Here is a 19,083-nt window from a genome sequence, read left to right as displayed (position 1 = left end):
GGAGAGGACCAGCCGGAGGGCACACCCACAGGGTCCCACAGCATGTCACGGACGGAGCCAGGATCAAGAGAGCATGGGGGCCTTGGCCCAACCCCAACCGCACTGACCACAACCTAGGGCCACAGCCTGAGGGTCCTGGCCAGCCCCCACAACTCGGGGCCTGGCACTGCACCACGTGACTGCAGAGGGGTGGCTGTCCGGACGAAGGCGGAGTCCAGGCCCCGTGCAGGCTGTTTCCGGGGCACAGAGCACAAGGCCTGCCCCGCCCCTGGGCCTGATGGGGGAGGCGGAGCAATGGGGGTAAGTGCCCCTCTCCGCTGCCTGTGGACGCACCCTCCACCTGCCACCCCGCCCGCCCTGCCCTCTGACCCAGCACCAGGCTGCCTGCCCCCGGTCGCCTTGTGACCAGCCCATCTTCTCTTTGAGCCACACGGGCCCCACCCGCCCACACACCGAGCTCAGGGGTTCTGAGCCGTGCAGACCACAGTGCAGGGCCGCCATGTGGGGCGTGGGGGCACAGAGCACTGCCTCAGCCTCCAGGCAGCCCCGCACTGAGAGGGGCCTGGCGTCTAAGCCACTGGTCGCAGGGGGCGGCGCTCAGACGCAGCCCCGGTCCTGAGGCCCAGCTCTCCGCGCAGACAGATGAGACGGGCCGTGCCTCCTGGCAGGCGGGACTGGCTGTGCCCCACTTCCATGGCCTGTCCCCCAGGATCCAGCCCGAGGTGGACTGCGGGGCCCCTCACAGCTCCCTGGGGAGCAGGCCCTGCTCTGCTGGCCCTGTGCCTGCTGCTCTCTGCCTCCAGCTCCAGGCCCCCCACGTCTGCGGTGCCCGCCTGCAGCCACGCCACCCGCCTCTCCTCCTGCTAGTGCCTCCAGCAACTGCGCCCGCACCCCGCACCCACGCTGCCCCTCTCTGCATCCTGCCCGAGTCCACAGGCCACGCGGGAAAGGTGAAGCAGGGCCGGCTGCCCTCTGACCTGCAGGCCGCGTGGCTGGACGCCAGCCCGGGCTAAGTCCTGCTGGAAGGGCTCTTTAGGGGTCCCACGGAGGAGTGGCTTCCCAGCGGCCTGGTGGGCTTGCAGGCGCAGCCCGGCAGACGCTGTGGGGGCCTCTGTGCTGGGAACCCCGCTCTGCGTTTTCTGGGCTGAGTGCGCGGTGGACCCAGTGTGACACCTGCACCCCCGTCCCCACCTCACTACTCTCCTCCGCGAACCCGCCGGTGGGAGCCGCTCTCCTCCCCGCGGGACCTCAGCCTGCAGCTCACGTGCTCGTGGGAGAGCCCAGCGGTGTGGCCGGGCACGAGGAGGCACTGGCCGCCTCTGTGCAGGGGGCATGACTGTCCTGGCAACTCCAGAGACGCCTCCCTGCAGGGCTGCGCCCGCCCTGAGGGCGAGCCCCGGGGTGACCCTCAGCCCACCGCCCGGTCTCCATGGCTCTCCTCGGCTCCGGGGTCCCAGGTGAGCCTCCCCGCTGGAGGCAGCCCCGCTCTTGCTACCAGGACGTCGTGAGGGTCGAAGATCCAGCCCCTCCCGGGTGAGGAAGGGGGGGCAGGAGGACCCACGAGTGTCCCCATGAGCACTGACGGAACTCGACCTCGTGGGACAAGGCACACGAGTGACGGCACACAGACAGACAGCAGACAAGAGGACACCAGGGGGCGGAGGAGAGCGGGAGGGGCATCAGGAGGTGTGCCCGCTGGCCCGCCAGGTTGCCGGCGGCTGCAGAGCTGCCCCAAAGCGGATGACCAGGGCGGGCAGAGTTAGGGGGAGGCGTTTGCGTGTGTTATCATGAAGCCGGGCGGGGATCGTGGCGAGCGACTCACGAGTTTACGCTGGAGACAGATGAGCTGCGAGATACAGCACCCCGAGCGTGCCGTACAAAACTGCACATGCAAAAGACAGAACAGAACACGTGAGGCGCCCCCAGAGCCTGGGACACGAACACGCGTGAGCGCAGCGTCAGGGCGGGCTGCGGGGCGCATCCAGGCAGGAGGCCAGGCACACGTCCGTCAGAGCCGTCCCCGCGACCTTGGGTAAAAGAGAAGTTGAGAGAGAGCATCCGGCAGCCGGTGAGGCTGCAGTGCACGCCCGTGGTGGCGGGAGAAGAAGCCTTACCCGGGGCCTGGCACCCCGTCCCTGGCAGTCCTGCCGCTGAGGGCTGAGCAGCTGCCCCTCCAGCGGTGGCCGCTTCAGCGGGGGTGGGGCACCCTCAGCCCAGCTCTAAATCACTTCCGGGGCCACCAGCTCCGTCCCAGCCCCGCCGTGGTGACGCCACGCACACCCAGTGCCTTTCCGGAGGCTTTTCCAAGCAGCGTCTCCTGCCCCCGTTCCCTGCAGGGCAGTGGCCTGGGGCCCCTCTTCCTGGAGGCCGTGTCCACAAACCTATGTGCGTGTATGTGCGTGTGTGTGTGTGTGTGTGTGTGTGTGGCTCAGAGCAATTCACCTGCCGCCAGGCCCTGGTGCACACAAATGTGTGTGCAAGAGTGTGCGAATCCTTGTGACCGCATGTGTAAGTTTGTGAATGAGCAAGTGGGTGTGAGAGTATGAGGGGGTGAAAGAATGTGTGTGTATGGGGGTATAAATGTGAACATGCATGTGTGTGAATGAGTCGTGTGTGGAAATAAATGTGAATAAGTGAGGGTGGGGGTGGGGATGAGTGGTGAGTGTGGGTAAGTGTGTGTGTGTGTGTGTGTGTGTGTGTGTGTGTGAGTGTGGGGGTTTGGGTAAATGGGAGCGAGTAGGAGTGGAACGTGTGCCAGGGCGTGTGGGCAGGGGCACTCAGAGTCCAGGGACGATGAGGTAGCAGCACAGGGAGCCAGGTCATCTCCCCGGCACGTCTGCCCTCCCAGGAGCCTGAAGGGACCGTCACTGAGGCCAGACCCTCAGCTCCAGCCGACCTCCCGTGGGATCCCGCAGAGCCCGCCCTCGGCCCATCCGTGCCGGCGGCACACGCGCTGAGGGAGCCTCGGGGACACCGACACTGACGGCCCCTCAGCAGCAAGTGCCCAGAAGGCACCTCGCCCGTCCTCCCAGTCAGACCCCACAGCACGGCTGCGGGCGGGGTCCGGGGAGGTCCCTCTGTGCCTCTCCCACCACCAGCAGCTGGCCATGGCCATGGCCCTGGGAGAGCAGGCGCTGCCCAACCACCTCACAGACTCACCTGGAGAACAGAGCGGGGAGGGGCTGAGCCAAGGAGCTCAAGGCCTCACTCGGCCCTCAGCCATCACATCGGACCCACCGTGTCCACCGAGGAGGCAGAAGACCTGCCAACCCGGACCCAGCCCAGCTCTGCTCCCCGGACAGCCTGCAGGGCCCGCAGGGAACACGGACCAGGCCCGCCCCGGCCTCACAGCTGTGACGGTGAGCTCAGGGCCCGGGAGGCAGCTCGCAGCTCCCTCCGGGAGGGAGCAGAGGAGGCGGAAGAGCGTCCGCACCTTTCTTGGTGGCCTGACCTGAGGCCCCAGCACCTGCACCCCGAGGTTTTGTCCCAGATGGAGCGGCCTGCCTCACCCCCAAGGAGGAGGCAGCGTGGCGGGTGGCTGGGCCCCGGCAGAGCCCTCACCTCCAGCCCCGCAGAGGCATGTGCTACGCCCCCTGGGCCGTGTGAGCGAGCAGAAGGCTGACCTCAGCAGCACAGACTCGGGAGGGGCAGGAGGGAGGGCACAGCCACCTCCTCGCAGCAGCCCGGGGGCAGGTAGAGCGAGGGACAGCATCCCGCACCCGAGCGTCTGCCCAGCCCCCAGGCTGAGCCGCCTCTACCGCCCCCACCGCCTCGTGCGTGGTGCCCGGCTCAGACAGGCCCTCACCCTGTGACCGCCGCTGTACACCTGCTCCACGTGCACGCACACCCACTCCTTGTGCACGCACACAGCCAGACGCCCCCGGGCCAGCACGCACCTCGGCAGCACCGGTGTGCCTGCAGCACAGGCACCATGACCACGTCACAGAGGAGAGGGCGCCGGCCACAGAGCTGGGCCCAGGGGTCAGCGGAAGTGAGAGGTGTGCTGGGTGTCCTGGGGCTGAACTACGCCTGCCTTCCATGGCTGACCGACCCTGCCCACTGCAGCCACGGGCCCCAGGCTGCACTGAGCCTCCGGGAAGTCCTCGGCCCAGCCTTCACCTTCTCTCCTCCTGGCTCCCCTGGGCCTCTGGCCCAGTCCCAACCCCCCAGGACTTTCTGGAAATGCGTGAAGTCCAGGGGCTGCCACGGTCCGAGAACCTCTGGTTCACAAGGTACGTTTCTGAGAAGCGTGTGAGCACAGACGGGCTGACGCCTTCGCCCGGCTCCGGGCTGTGCCCGGGGGGCCCTGCAGCCAGGGAGGTCAGGAAGCCAGCGCCTCCGGCAGAGCCACGCCGCGGGGTCCGCTCCTGCCCAGACGGGGGAGCTGCAGGCCCGTCCCCGGAGAGCCCTCTGCTCCCTGCGGGAGAGGAGAGCTGTTCCTGCCACCAGGGCTCCTGGTGCCCCGCAGGCTCCAGCCCGGGCAGGGCCTGCGGAAGCCTCTGGAAGGGCTGCCCCGCTGAGGGCCCCGCGGGGACTCAGCCCCCTCCCCGGCCCTCCCGCTCAGGAGCCTTACGTGGCGATGGAGACGTTCGCGGCCGACATGGGGCTGACTTCGGCCACTTCCTTGGCCTTCTGCAGAGCGAGCTTCTGGTTGGCGGCCTCCTCCATCTCCTCTTCATCCTGAGAGCGGACAGAGCATGTGCTGCGCTCAGAGCGCTGTCCGCCCCGTCCTCCCGGGGCCGACCCTGGCCAGGCAGCAGCTCCCGCACGGACACGACGCCCCTCCACACAGGCTGGTGCCGCCGCTGACCAAGGTGACGGTCCCCAGTGTCCGGCCTCAGCCGCCCTCCCACACGCCGTCTCCTCCAGCGCTCCCTCCCCAGGGACCTCCGGCTTCCTGTCAAAATGCAAGCCGCACCTGCCCCGCCTCGGGAGCACCTACCGCTCTGGAACCAGCCAGCCTCTGCGCAGAGCTGTGAGGCGGGGCCCGGGCCCCCCACCCGAGTCTGAGTCCTCCCAGCAGCTGTCACCCACCGGGAGTGCCAGGCAAAGGCCGCTCACAGCCTCTGGGTTCTCCTGCCTGTCCCCCTGTCCCGGCCCTGTCGCCCCCACTCCCAGACAGCCACCCGCAGGGCCTGGCCCTGTGCTCCCGTCCACACCGAGTTCCTGGGGGGACCCCTGGCTCACATCATGAGCCAATGGACGTATGGACAGGCCTCTGGCCCTGGCCCCGCGTCACCGGGCAAAGCCCCCCTGCTCTGCTCCTGGGCCTACAACCTACCAGCCGCGCTCTGTGGGCCGCCAGCTTCTTCCCAGCCCCAGCCCCAGGCCCGCCCCCCTCCCTGCTCCCGGGGCTGGCATTCCCAACACGGCCCAGAACACCCTGGAACCTGCTCTGGGTCGCAGTGTGGCAGCCATGAGGCCCCGCTGGCTGCCTGGAGCGGCCCCACCACAGAAGACCGCAGGCTCCGCCACAGAGAGGACGCCAAGCTGGGCGCCCCCAGAGCCGCCCAGGCCTGTCCTCGGCTCTGGACTCGACGGTGGGTTTTGGCCTCGGGGGCAAGGACATCAGACAGTGTTGTCCAAACAGCCTCAGCCTCAAGGAACACAGGACTGCTTATGGGAACATGGAGGAGAGCGGGCCCAGCTCGAGGCCTCGGCCGGTCTGACACGCACAGCCCCCCACGCCCAGAGGAAGGGGCTCCGGAGCCGGGCCCTGACACGCTCCCCCGCACATCCGCACCCACAGCGGCACCCCAGGATAGCAGGTGTAAGCCCAACGCTACTGCACCCCAGTCCCCGCGGGCCCCAAACTGCTGACCCCTAAAGTGCTCGTGGACACATGGACCCCCAGCACAGGCACCCCCAGGGGCTCGGGCCACTCCCACCTGCTCCTGGAAGGTGAGGCTCAGCACTGGCCCCTCCCAGGGGGACCCCCAAGCCCTCAGAAGCCAGGGGCCAGAGCAAGGAGAAGCTCGGACCCACTGGCAGCCCCGGGCCGGCCTGGTGGGGAGGAGGCTGAGCAGAAGCGAAGGAAGGAGGTGGCAGCCGCTCCACCTGCCGCACCTGCCAGGGCCTGGGCGAAGTGGTGGGGAAGCAGAGGGCAGAGCCGCCCTGAGCCGCCCTGGTTCCTCAGGGAGCCCAGCCACACCGCCCAGCACAGCGCGTGGAGAGTGGGCATGTGCTGGACTGAGTGGGCTGGACGGGGCACGCACAGTTCACAGGTGGCATCTGGAGAGACTGACACGCCAGAAAGGTCACCGTGTCTGTGAAGAGGCAGCTCTGGGCTCGCGAAGCGCCCCTCGGGGCCAGAATCGTGGGCGGCCAGCAGGCCTGCGGGGCGGCGTGCAGGGACCAGGCAGGGGGCCGTGTTTGCTGCAGGGGCACCGCAGGAGGCGTGTAGCAGCACATGCCCGCCGGCGGGAGGTGATGGAGACGCACCGAGGGATCTGGCATTAAAGGTCAGGCGCCGTCCTGCTGCGCCCGTGCTGAGGCCGCAGCTGCTCTGCCAGGCCCAGGTCTGACAGCACCGCCTGGCCCGCTCACCTCCACCAGCTGCCACAGGGTCCCCTCCCCACGGGGACACACGTGGGACCCCTCTCCACCCGGGGTGAACATGGGGTCCTCTCTCCACCCGGGGTGAACATGGGGTTCCCTCTCCACCCGGGGTGAACATGGGTCCCCTCTCCACCCGGGGTGAACATGGGGTCCCCTCACCCAGAGCAGCACGGGTCCCTCAGGGCTCTCTTGAGTCTTCAGAGCTGGGTGCTCCCTGGACCCCAATACGCGGCCCCTCCTGATCTCCATCCTGCCTGGGCCGCGCCTCCCTCAGCACCTGCTCCTGCCTCTGGCCTCTGCTCCCAGGTGGTGGCTCCCTGAGAGCTGCCCTTGTGGGCACCTGCCTTCCTGGCGGGGTGGCTCCTGCTGCCTCGGTGCTGTTCCCCACCCCTAGTGACGGCCTGGCCCGCCTCTCGGACAGGGTCATTCGGGCTCCTGACCCATGACCTGGGCCTCCTCGCACACTCCCTCATCCGGAGCGACGTGGATCGACCCCACCCCTCCCGGCACCGGCCTGCAGGAGGCCTCGTCCCCAGTCCCCCCATGTACCTTGGTCAGCTCCTGGGCGTTGGCGAGGTTGTCCACGGCGATGGCCAGGAAGACGTTCAGCAAGGTGTCTGGTGGCTCCAGGTAAGGAAAGGAGCCTGCCCCCACACGGGCACCTACAGCCTCAGGGACACAGGGCCCACCCAGTCTGACCCCTCAGCCTCCTCTCCTTGGCGACCGCCTTCCTTCAGAGCCCGGGCCTGCAGCCTGGCATCCCAACAGTGCCCAGAGCAGCTGGGGGGGCTGAGGCTCAGCGCCACCCGGTACCGCCCTCACGCCCACTCCCCAGCCCGGCTCTTCAGGGGGACTGCAGCCGGAAGCTCAGGCTGAGGGATCACCCACCCTTGCCTCCTGGGAGGGCCCATGGGCCGCCGCCTCCTGTGCCGTCCCCGCTGCCTGCAGGCAGAAGACAGGACTAACACCGCCTGCTTCTCGGCTGCACAGGGCTCAGACCTGCAGCCCCAAGACGGCACCTCGGGGAGGTCCCAGGCCAGCTCACCCCTGCCGCCTCCAGTAGCAAGGACGTCCGAGCTGAGCCCATGGCACCGAGCCGACCCCAGAGCCATAGAGCAGGGTAGGCCGCCCGGCTCCTTCCCCTCGGGCCTGCTGCTTCCTTCCGAGGAGCCTGTCACAGCCAGGGTGCTCCGCAGACAGGGTTCAGGGGGCCCGGTGCTGGTGCTGACACTGCAGCCGCGCCCCCACAAGCCCATCTCCGCCCCGGGCAGCAGCTGTCTCCGCCCAGGCCCGGGGCAGCACTCCAGCCCTACACATGCCCGGACTGGCTCCTGCCTCCATCCCCCGCTCTGGGCCCTGCAGACGCTGGGCCGCCGCCCTGGGTCCGGGGGGTGAGCAGCACCTCCCATCGTGACGACCACTGTCTCACACACGCCGTGTCCGCGGGGACAGTCCCACCAGTCAGGCCCCGTGTGCCAGGCCCCCGAGGCTCTCCCTGCAGGCCTAGACTCACCCCGCCCCGCCCGTGGGGCCAACACCCTGAGGGGCCAACACCCGGAGGGCTCTGCCAGTGCCACTGCGAGCAGCAGCTGCTCCGTGGCAGCGTGACAGCGATGAGGCTGTTGGTCAGGCCCTGCCCACGTCTCGGCCCCTCCACACCCACCCGAGCACAGGCACCCTCTGCGGCTGCCCCAGAGGGACATGCAGGGGCAGGAGCAGATCCGACTGGACAGGACGGCGGCCCACTGCCAGCACCCAGCCGGCGTGTGCCGGTCAGGCCTGCGGCCCCTGCTGCCCGCAGCCCGCCCGCAGGAAGGATACAGTTTCCGAACAGTGTCAGGACGATGAAGTAAAAGGACGAGAACATGCCTTTGCTGACGCCGCCTTGCGACTCGATCCCGTGATACATCACCGCGTTCCAGTCCTCTCCCGTCAGGATCTGCGGAGGGCGAGCACCGAGGACACGCCTCACCACGCATGCACATGCACTCGGGTACACAAACCCACATGTCACCCCCTACACGTGCACACACATACCTTGTCCCAGCATTGCTCCCAGGGCCCCTGGGCACAGGTGCACGCACACGCACACCCACACGCGTGCAGATGAGGGGGCCCGGAGGGAAAGGGGGCCACGCCCTCCTGCATTAAAGCTTCCGGAAGGACGCGGCTGCCAACAGGTGGGGCCTTAACAATAAGGTGACCAGACGTCCCGCTTTTGGCGGGACAGTCCCGATTTCTAACAATCTGTCCCGCGTCCTGCGGCGTTTTAAAAAAGTAATCTTTCCAAAAATCGGGATTTTTTTTTTTAAATGCTGCAGGACGCGGGACAAATTGTTCAAAAGCGGGACGTCTGGTCACCTTACTTAACAAGGGTTTCAGCCAAACATGGGAGGGAGCCCCAAGCAGAACACGGGGAAGAGCAAGGAGAGGATGGAGCCGGGAGCTGAAAACGGGGCCCGGGAGCCCGGGGTCACTGCCTGGCAGCCAGGACACGGGTTCCGGGAGCGGCTGCTCAGGCCTCCGCCCCCGCTTCCCGCCACTGGCCAGGCCAGTGCGGTTCTCGCTCCGTGAGGAGACCCATCTCCTCCACTTCCTTTCCGGAAAGTCCAAGAGGACGGTGACACGTCCCTGTGTGCGCACTGAGAAGGACACCTCACACCGCGCCGCCCATCGGGTCCCACAGCCCGGCACCAGGCCAGGCCAGTCTGGAGTCAACGCCACACGACTCTAAACACAGCACCCGTGTGCTCTCCCACTGCACTCGCGTGTCCACACAGACAAATCCAAGTTCATCCGAGTCCACACAGACAGACCCACTGGCTGCATGAACCTCTGCGCACACCTTCCCTCCCGACAGGCCCCGCCCGCGGTGGCAGCGGGGTTTGGCTGCGGGTCTGGAGCGGGACTTGGCGGGCAGTCGGTGCTGCATCCTGGACTTTCCGGCAGCTCCCACCGCGGAGAGCCGCTGCACTCACCCCAGACCGGCGTCAGCACCCCAAGGTGGTCCGTCTGGTCCCGTGGAGGGAGGCAAGCTGCTGAGGGCACAGGCTGGCTCTCTCCCAGCCCACCTCTCCCCACCTACAGCCGCAGCTGCCTGCGCCAAGGCCCTCGGACAGGCATGGAACTGCTCTCAGGGGGTCTCCACACAGCAGCCGCATGAAGGACCCTCGTTCTTCCACATCGCCTCTGAAACCCGGCCGCTGGGTTTCCGTGTCCCAGCTGCGCCGGCCGCTGTCATCCTCTCCCGCGGGCGCCGGCTCGCCGCTGCCGCGTCCTCCACACGCTCTGTCCTGTCTGATCGCGGAAGCTCTGAGGAGCATGGGCTGGTCCTGGCGGCTTGCTGGCACTGCGGGAATGTCTCCTGTCCTCGATGTTTGATGTTTGCTGTTTTAATCCTCTTCTGGTGTCCTCTGAGCACAGAACTCCTGAGCGGTCAGGTTTGTTATGGTTTCCTGTGTGCTCTGTGCTTTCTAAGTCCTCTTTAGGAAGGTCTTCCCTCTGAGCTCATGGCGTCGCAGTCTGTATGTCTTCCGCAATTTCAGATTTCTTTTCACATTTAGGTCTTAATTCATCTGAGCTGAAATCCAGACCTGGTGCCGGGTAGGAGTCCAACCTCCAGTTCTTCTCTGTGGCTGACCCACCGCCCCGCCCTCCGCAGGGACAGCCCGGGCTCTGCACTTCTCTCCCTGAAGAGGGCGTCTTTCCTCATTCTGGAGCCGAGGAACTGCCCCTTTCCCGGCGGTGGTTCTGAGGAGCCGGTGGACTCTGCAGAGGCCGCCTTTGGGGTCAGTGTTGGGTTTTATCAGGTGAGCACCAGGCAGAGCCCTGAGCCGTGCCCCCAGCTGCCAGCGGGACAGGTGACGACGCTGGCCCATCTCGCTGTGTCTCCGCTCTCGGTGGCTGTGCGTTGGCTGAAGCTCACATGCTCTTTCTGATCCCACAAGGTTTCCCTTTTTCATCTGTGAAGAAGCCGAGTTACATGAACAGCCTTCCGCGTGTCCAATCCTCTGTGCCTCGAGGATAATTCCGAGCCAACGGTGGAAATCGTTTGAAACGCTCCTGATCGGATTAGTCGTTCCCTGCGGGCCTGCCTGCGGCGGCCCCCACGTCCCATCAGCTGTTCCACCGCACAGAGCGGGCGGGGGCTCCCCTCCCGGCGTCTCTGCACAAGATGGCAGTCACTTCCTCTCACACACTCACGCAGCTCGCCGGGGCTGAGCGGGCAGGTTTCTAACTGCTCCGTTTCCGGAGTGGTTTGGGTTTCCAGTTATTCTTGGGTTAGTTGGATGCACTTGCTTCTTAAGCCCTCGCCTTACTAAATGTGGAGACAGACGGCGGTGCTGTTAGCTGGGGGGGCAGGGTGGTGCACCCCACACTGTCTCCACGTGGTTAGTCCCCCCTCCCCTGAATCGCAGCGCTGCTGGGCCCCAGGGGACTGGACTGTCCCCGGTGTGAAAGCTGGGCTCCCGGCACCCTTGCTCAGAGGCCTCCCGTCGGACTCGTTCTTCCGTAGGACGCCTGGTGTTCCAGGCGGACTGGCTCTCGTCCTCGCACGGGCCTGGGAGGGTTCTAGTTCGCGTTCTTCACCTGCTTGGCCTCGGAGCACGCACCCTCTCGGCGCATTCTGGAACGGTGCCGGCCGCCCACCGAGTGGCCGCGCCCGTGGCTCCGCAGGTGAACTCGCCGTCCTCCCGGGCCCCGAACAGCACGCCCTGTTCGTCCAACGAGCTGCCTTTCCGCGCAGCCTGCTGGTGGCGCTCAGGGCCCGTCTGCCATGTTGTGGGACCGATAGTCCTTCCGTTCCCCCTCCGAGGACCTCTGGCACACTCGTTCTCACCCGCTTTACTGTCGCCTCCACGTGCCCAGGGCGAGCTCGGCTCAGACTGTGGGTGTCCATGGCCCCCGGGGAAGAGCACCCGCCGCATGGTCTGCAGGTTCCCGTGAGCGGGGCCTCCGGGCCCGGGTCTCAGGCCTCCGGCCCGTTACCATCCTGTGGGCCTCCCAGCGCCTGCCCTGTGCTCGTCTCGGCTTCCCACAGCCAACCAGCTCCCCTCCGCCTCTCCTGGGTCACCCCCCGCCCAGCCCAGAGCTGTTCGTGCGGGGCCCCCCCCACCTGCCTCTTCCCGCCTGCGGGTGCCTGGGCCCTGCGCCCGCACCGCTGCTGGCCTCCAGCCCACGGCACTGCTGTCCACGCAGCGAGCCCTTCGTTTATAACCAGTTACCGTCTCACTTCTGTGTTGGCCACAGGCCCGGGTCTAACCTGAGCACCACTCACCAGACCATCTTCTTCCTGGGCCCCCAGCACCAGCACCACCACACCCCGGTCCTTCCTAACAACAGACACGGCAGCGCGGCTCTGACCGCCGACCACATGGCTGCCCGCTGGGAGCCCCTTGGGCAGACCCTCTCCGTGTGGCACCGCGGCCCCCAGGCGGGTGCCCCCTTCTGCCACGCCCGAGCTCCCTCCTGCTCCGGCTGGACCCATCCTGCCATCTCCCCTCACCTGGCAGTCCGCATCCCGCTGGCAGGCTGGCCCGTGGCCCACAGACAGAGGGCGCTCCTGCCTGGCACGGGGCAGTGTCATGCTTGGCAAAGGCCGTGGCCTCCCTCTGCCCGGGGCCCAGCCTGGACACCACTCCTGTGCCCCGGGCGCAGGGCCCTCCTTCCCCCAGTGTAACCAGCTCGGGGCCCGGCTGTGGGAGCCAGGGCTGTGAGCATCCGAGGGGAGCGGCGTGGAAATGCCCACTTCAGAAAACGGAGCGACTGTGGGTGAGGTGAGACCGGACGCGGGCGGGGACAGGCAGTCCCAGCTGGCCAGAGCAGGAGGTCCCCTGGGCGAGGCAGGCTCTGCTGGGCCGGGACTGAGAGGCCATGGGGCTCCCACCGGGACGGGAGACGGGGTCGTGGTGGGAGGCGTGTGGGTGGTCCCTCTCCGGCACCAGCCTGGCTGGAAGGCCCCTGGGCGGGCACACGCTGTGGGCTCCAGCTTTGGTGAGGGGGCCGGCAGCCCGGGGGTAAGTGTTGGAGCAGGAGGGTCCTCGGGAGCTCTGAGGCGCACAGGGAGGCGGGGGGGGGGGGGGGGGGGGGGGAAGGGTGGCACCCGCAGACAGGAGAGGACTGGCGGCGAGCGTGGGGCCCTTTGCTGTTTTATTCTCAGGGACAAACCGCTGCGGGGCCGGGTCCTTGGGGCTGAGAGGTGACAGTGGAGCTCCCGGGCGGCGTCACAGGACATGGGCCCCGCGGCCCGGCCCTCCCGTGGCGTGCGCGGAGCTGGCTCCAGAGGCCTGAGGAGACAGGGGCGGCCCTCCCAGCCTCGGGAGAGCCGAGTGGGCCCGAGGGGCCGGGCTGGGGCCTTACCTGGAAGACAGTGAGGATGGCGGCAGGGAAGGTGTCAAAGTTGGTCGTTGGAGTCTCTTCTTTAAAGTTGAACCTGAGAAAAACAAGGAGCCTTGAGTGAGGCAGCCCATCAGGAGCCAACACCGGGCCCACAGCCTCGGCACCCTCACAGTGTGGGTGACCTTCAGGCGGAGGCAGCTGGACCAGCCCTGCTGCTCTGAGCACCCCCCCACACACACACGTACTGTCCCCCGAACAGCTGCTCTGAGCACCCCCCACGTACTGTCCCCCGAACAGCTGCTCTGAGCACCCCCCACGTACTGTCCCCCGAACAGCTGCTCTGAGCACCCCCCACGTACTGTCCCCGAACAGCTGCTCTGAGCACCCCCACACACACACACACGTACTGTCCCCCGACAGCTGCTCTGAGCACCCCCACACACATGTACTGTCCCCCTAACAGCTGCTCTGAGCACCCCCCACACACACGTACTGTCCCCCGACAGCTGCTCTGAGCACACCCCCCCACACACACACACACACGTACTGTCCCCCAAACAGCTGCATGCCCAGCAGGGCGAAGACCACGATGAACAGGAAGAGCAGGAACAGGAGGCTGATGATGGACTTCATGGAGTTGAGCAGCGACACCACCAGGTTCCGCAGGGAGTTCCAGTACCTGTCGGGGCGGACGGACGGGGTGTGAGCACAGGCTGCGCCCGGCGGGATGCCCGCTCAGGGCCCGGACCCCGTGGGCCCGCTCTCATGTCACACTGTGGCTCTGGGACCTCCTGACCCGCAGGGCCACGCGCCTGGAGGGAGGCGGAGCTCTCACCGCAGCCCGACCCACCGCCCTTGTCCTCGGGGCCTGGGGATGCTGGCGGGCCCTCACACCTGCCCCGTCACTCCGCTCAGCAGAACCACGCCGCTGCCCCAGGCAGCCACCCCGGACCAGGCCTCATCCAGGCCCCTCTGCACCCCACACCCAACGCCTCCAGGGCCACGGGCAGCGCTGTGTGCGAGGACAGCCGCATGGCAGCTGCAGAGGACCTGCGTGAGGACCTGCGTGAGGACCTGCGTGAGGACGCAGTCAACTCCACGCCATCCCCGCAAAGGCCACTGCAGCGGGCGTGAAGCCTAGCCCAAGCCCTCAGCACCCTCCACGCCTCACTCCCTCATTCTCCCAGGCTCTCGAGCACACGGTCCCTGAAGTCCCCACAGCCTGGCTGCCGACCCTCAGAGAGCCTGATCCCCTCACCGCCGCTCCTGCTGTGCCAAGCCCAGAGCACCCAGCTTCCACTCCGGGCACCATGACCAGCCCAGACCCGGACACAGGCCGAGCGCCCCTGGAGAGACCCGGAGCCGGGCCCCGCCGAGGCCCACTGACAGCTGAGCCCTGGGGCATCCTGGGCCCACACTCATGCCCAGTGGAGGGGCCTTCTGCCCTCGGGCTGCTGGGACCCAGGCTGCTGTCTCCTGGCCCCGTCACCACAGCTCTAGCCATGAAGGTGGGATCCAGCCCAGCTGTCCTCACTCCCCGCACCACCTCTGCCCGCCTCAGCCTCCTTGTGGGCAAAACAGAGCAGCTCGCTGCTCCGGTGACACAGCACCCCAGGGGATAAGTGGGAGCTGTCAGACAGCGGCCCAGGCACAGGGTGGCGCAGCCTGGTGGCAGGGGCCAGGCGGGCTCAGGTCAGCCGGTCAGAGCCTGGCAGGAGGGACTGATGGGTGGGCGCGCTGATGGGAGCTAGAGAGGCCGCCAGCGACACCGAGGCTGTCGGGACGACCCCAAGGACGGACATGCCCCTGACGAGGCCGAGACGAAGTCAGGTGGGCTGCTGGCCCGGCCTGTGCGGTCACTTTCTGTGTCTATACAATTATGAGCCACAGAGACAGCTGAGAGCAAAACCGCCCATGAATGCCTGGGACAGCCCTGCCCCAGCTGCCGGCACGCCGCCCAGCAGCAGGCAGGGGCGTACTTGGTGACTTTGAAGATCCTCAGCAGCCGGAGCGCCCGCAGCACGCTGATCCCGAAGGAGGTTCCCGGCTTGATGGCCGCCCAGACCACTTCAAAGATGCTCCCCACGATGACCTGCGGGGAGGGGGGTCAGGCTCCGGGCACAGGCGGCCTACGTGTGCACGGCGCCCCTGCAGCCCCGCCCTGCTGCCTCCGCAGCAGCTCAAGCTCAAGCACGCGCCTCGCATGCAGCTGCGGGCCCTCGGGCCCAGGAGGACACGGACGGAGGGACGGACAGGGAAGGGAAGGAGGAAATCCCAAGGCGGGCAGCCTGCGGAAGCGCCCCACCATCAGGGCCAGGCCGGGTCAGGCCCCCGTCCCCTGCGCCTGCCGTCCACAGGCAGCCTTGCTGACCACGGGGTCACCGTCCCGCAGCCCCGAGTCACCCTGGCTGGGCTGTGGGGGGCTGTTGCACCTTCCAGCGAGGTCCAGCTCGGCACACCTGGACCCCAGAGCTGACCTCCTGGCCTCTCACTCACCCCGAAGTCGAAGCAGTTGAAGGAGGACCGGAAGTAGCTCCGGGGCCCCAGGCCGTACATCTTCAGGGACATCTCTGTGAGGAAGAGGCCCAGGAAGACAAACTCTGCGAAGTCTAGGAGAAGCCGGAGAAGAGGGGTCAGCTCGCAGCCTCTCCCTCCGCTCCAGCCGGCCCAGCGGACACCAGGCCGGCCTCAGGGGAGCCTTCCAGCCAGCCTGTCTCCACAGCTCTGGCAGCTCTTTCAGCTTCCAGCTCCCTGGCCTGCAGAGCCTGGGGCCACCGCCTGGAAGGACAGGAGCCCCGCCCCAGCTGCCTTCCTCTGCCTCCTGGAACTGCCACCGAGGCCAAGGCCACTCAGGACTCAGATCCCGAGGCCCTGGTCGTGGCTCACGGACTGAGGGCTGTAAATCAGCCTGGTTACGGACACACCCAGGTCCAGCCAATCGACAAGAGGGTGGGAACAGGCAGAGGAGACCCCGGAGCCTGCCTCCCCCTGCGGGGGGTGGGGGTGCCCGGCGGGAGCGCCATCTTGTGGAAAATGAACAGAGCAGCTCTGTGCCTGGCCTGCAGGTCTAAAGCCCCACAGGGAGGACCCAGTCTGCCTGGGCTGGCTGTGCCTGGCCATCCACCCACTCCCCCCACGCCAGACCCCCCCTCGTCTCACTCCCCGAAAGGTAAGGCTGAGCCAATCAGCTCGGCTTCCTGGATCCAGGGCCCAGGTCCCAGGCCTGGGCAGCCCTGGCATGGGCCTGAGCAGCCTGCTGGCACTGGGGTCAGGGCGCCCCAAGGTCATGGAGGTGGCCCAGGAGTTCCAGGCTGCAGCCTGGAGGTGGCTGGGGGACGGGGGGCGGGGTGGTGCCCGTTACGTACACAGCGCGGTGGTGAGCCGCTGCGGCTGGTTGTAGTGCACCATGGCCACGCACAGCGTGTTGAGCGCCACCACGCACAGCACCACCCAGTAGAAGCTCTGCGCCTTCACCATGCGCCGCACGAAGAAGCGGAACATCTTCTCCTTCCTGCGGAAGTAGGACGAGCCCTCCGTCTTCCCGCTCTTGAGGCTGGCGCGGGCGAAGGGGGACCCTGGGGAGAGGGGGCGCGCTGAGGACGTGCGGGGGCGGCAGCCCCAGGACACACCCCCTCTTCCGGAGGCGCCCTCACCCCATTAAACCACCTTCAAGGACGCTGGCCCCTGGCCCTGCACGGTTCCAAGGACAGCAGCGCCTCATGGGGGGATGGGGGATGGAGGGTGGGGGAATGGGGGATGGGGGAATGGGGGTGGGTGACGAAGTCTGTCTGCAGCCCTTGGCCACCTCCCAGGAGCACAGCCCTGCCCTCGGGCCACCCCGCTCCTCCCCGAGGCCCGGGGGTCCTGCTGTACCCCGCCTTCCTCCTCTAACGGGTCCGCAGGGCAGGGTCTGGCTGGGAGCCTCCGCCCTGCCCGCCTTGGGTTTCTCCACCTTCTGCACCACAGGCTGGTGTGTGCGTGCTGCTCTAAGCCCTTGGGTGCTACGTGATGTTGAGCACATCTGCACATGCATGCATGTGTGCATGTGTGTGTGCACGCTAAGAGCACCAACATGCTGGTGTCTCCTGGGGTCACTGAGATGAAACAGGCCGAGGCCTTGGAGAGTCGAGTCTGTATGGAGCAGCCGCCTCAGGCAGCAGCCACCGCCCCGTCAGCCCGAACAGCCCGTCGGCCAGGCCGGCAGGCTTCCCGGAACCCTGACGGCAGCTTCCTGGCAGGCGCTCCACACGCCACGCCCATCCCACCCGAGGAAGACGCTGCTCCACCCCAGCCTCCCGGCTGAGCTGGGACACGGCCTCCAGCCCCGTCCGGACACAGCCACGGCCGGCGGAGGAGCCGGAGCTGCTCAGGCCACGGCCCTCTCGGCGGCCCTGCTGAGGGCACGGCACCGAGACTGAGGCAGACACCCTGCTCCCTCCTCCCAGGCAGCGGGGGCTCAGAGCCACCCTCAGACCCACCCTTTCTCCGTCATTCCCACACACACCGCACACCCCTCCAGGACACACACTCACAGACCCACACGGGACACACTGGAAGCATGGCCACCTGGAAGGAGGGGAAGAGGACACGTGACTCCTGGAGATGCTGTGAGCACATGTGGCCGGTGAGCCAACTCGTGGACTGGGCTCCGAATGGACCAGAACCCACCACTGCCCACCCCTTGGCGGTCCCTCTCCAGCTGACCGTGCCGGGAGAACGGGCCCCCAGGAACACTGCCCCCCGCCCCCTGCCCGGCTTCCCCACACCCCGTGCCCACAGGAGACAGCCACACACTCCCTGCTCACATAGGCACAACCACGCAGGGGCACCCCGGCCATGCTGGCCTCAGGTGGCCCTCCCTCAGCACCCAGTCCACGCGGCCAGGCCTGGAACGCCCTCCCCAGCAGCAGCGCCCATTCTGTCTCCACCGGGACCGGCCTCCCGCACGCCCACCCGTTCTCCACCCCCCACAGCCGACGTGCGGGGCCGTCCCAAAGCAAAGGCTGGACACGAGCCCCACAAACACCGCCCGCAGTCCCCTGGGGGCTGGCTTCTCCGTCCGTGTCCCTCTCACGCCCACGCCCAGGTGGTCAGCCAACCCCGGGGCTGGACTCCAAATAGATCCGAACCCAACCACGCAGCACCCTGGGCGGCGCCTCCACATCCAGGCCGCCATCTGGGCTCCGGGGCGGGACAGCAGAGCCCGGAGCAGCCCGCAGCCAGCGAGTGTGTGAACCGGCGAGCTCAGGCTGGGTGCAGGGGCCTCAGGAGCTGCCCACAGCCGGCCTGGGGGCACACACGGGCCGCGGGGGCACGGGACTAGCTCACTTGGGAGGGGCAGGCAGTGGGGAAGGAGGGGTCCAGAGAGCCAGGCAGCCCGGTGACCTGCTGGGCAGGAAGCCGGGTCCCAGGCCCCGTCCCGGAGCCGGGAGGGCGGACTCACCCACAGCACAGAGGTCGGCAAAGCGGTCCTCGCCCTCCTCCGCGTGGATCAGGTCGTTGCGGCTCTTCCTGGTGGCCGCCCGCTTCAGCACTGCTTTAGGCAAAGGGCAGCGGTGGGACAAGAGCCGCGCAGGCGCTGCCTCAGCCCCCAGGGGCCGCCCCTGGCCCGGGCCCTCCCAGGGCCTGCCTGAGGGGAGGCAGTGGGGCGCGGGGATGACTCGGTGCTGAGGCAAAGGGACCAGAGGTACGAGGTGGCTCCTGCCGTCCCTTCTCTCCCCGGGAACGCCTTGCCCCAGGTGACCGGCCATGTCGGCTAGAGCAAGGCCCGGTCTGCGCAGCCCCAAGCCCGCACGCCGGCCAGGTGAGGCCAGAGGCCAGGCCGCTCCGCAGCCCTGCTCACAGCCTGGGTGCGGCCCTTCGACGCGCAGCCTGGCCAGGTCTGCCCGGTCCCGGTGGGGAGGGATGTGCGAGCCCCGCCCTGCCCCGTGGCCCCAGGCGGTGTCTGGGGTGAGGGGGGGACCTTCCTGGGCCCAGACAGACGCAGCTGGTTTGCCCTGCAGTTTCACGCCCAGCAGTGCCGGTCCCACGGAGCGCTCCACGTGATGGGAATGCTCACTTCGTGGGCCAATACGGAAGCGCCAGCCCGGCTCTACCGGGCACTGAGATGTGGCGGCGGGGCCAAACCACTGCGGTTCGCCTCCACTTCCCTGAGAGGCACCTGCCTGGAGCTGAGCTGCGCTGTGA

At 67.8% G+C, this 19,083-nt stretch overlaps 1 protein-coding gene across 1 annotated transcript in view; it reads right to left on the bottom strand.

Annotated features, from left to right (window-relative positions):
• The window catches only part of CACNA1B (calcium voltage-gated channel subunit alpha1 B), an 86,265-nt gene that overhangs the window by 42,058 nt on the left and 25,124 nt on the right, over positions 1–19,083 (bottom strand). Inside the window, 9 exon segments of the mRNA XM_084899916.1 lie at positions 4,574–4,680; positions 7,108–7,175; positions 8,380–8,497; positions 12,919–12,991; positions 13,445–13,576; positions 14,877–14,989; positions 15,394–15,506; positions 16,263–16,472; positions 18,341–18,430. Of these exon segments, the coding sequence (XP_084756042.1) occupies positions 4,574–4,680; positions 7,108–7,175; positions 8,380–8,497; positions 12,919–12,991; positions 13,445–13,576; positions 14,877–14,989; positions 15,394–15,506; positions 16,263–16,472; positions 18,341–18,430 (1,024 nt within the window).

This window comes from Pipistrellus hanaki, assembly GCF_964339955.1.
Source record: "Pipistrellus hanaki genome assembly, chromosome: 11".
Lineage (NCBI taxonomy): Eukaryota > Metazoa > Chordata > Mammalia > Chiroptera > Vespertilionidae > Pipistrellus > Pipistrellus hanaki.
Note: the sequence above shows the minus strand (reverse complement) of the source record. Positions and strands in the feature narration are given on the sequence as shown.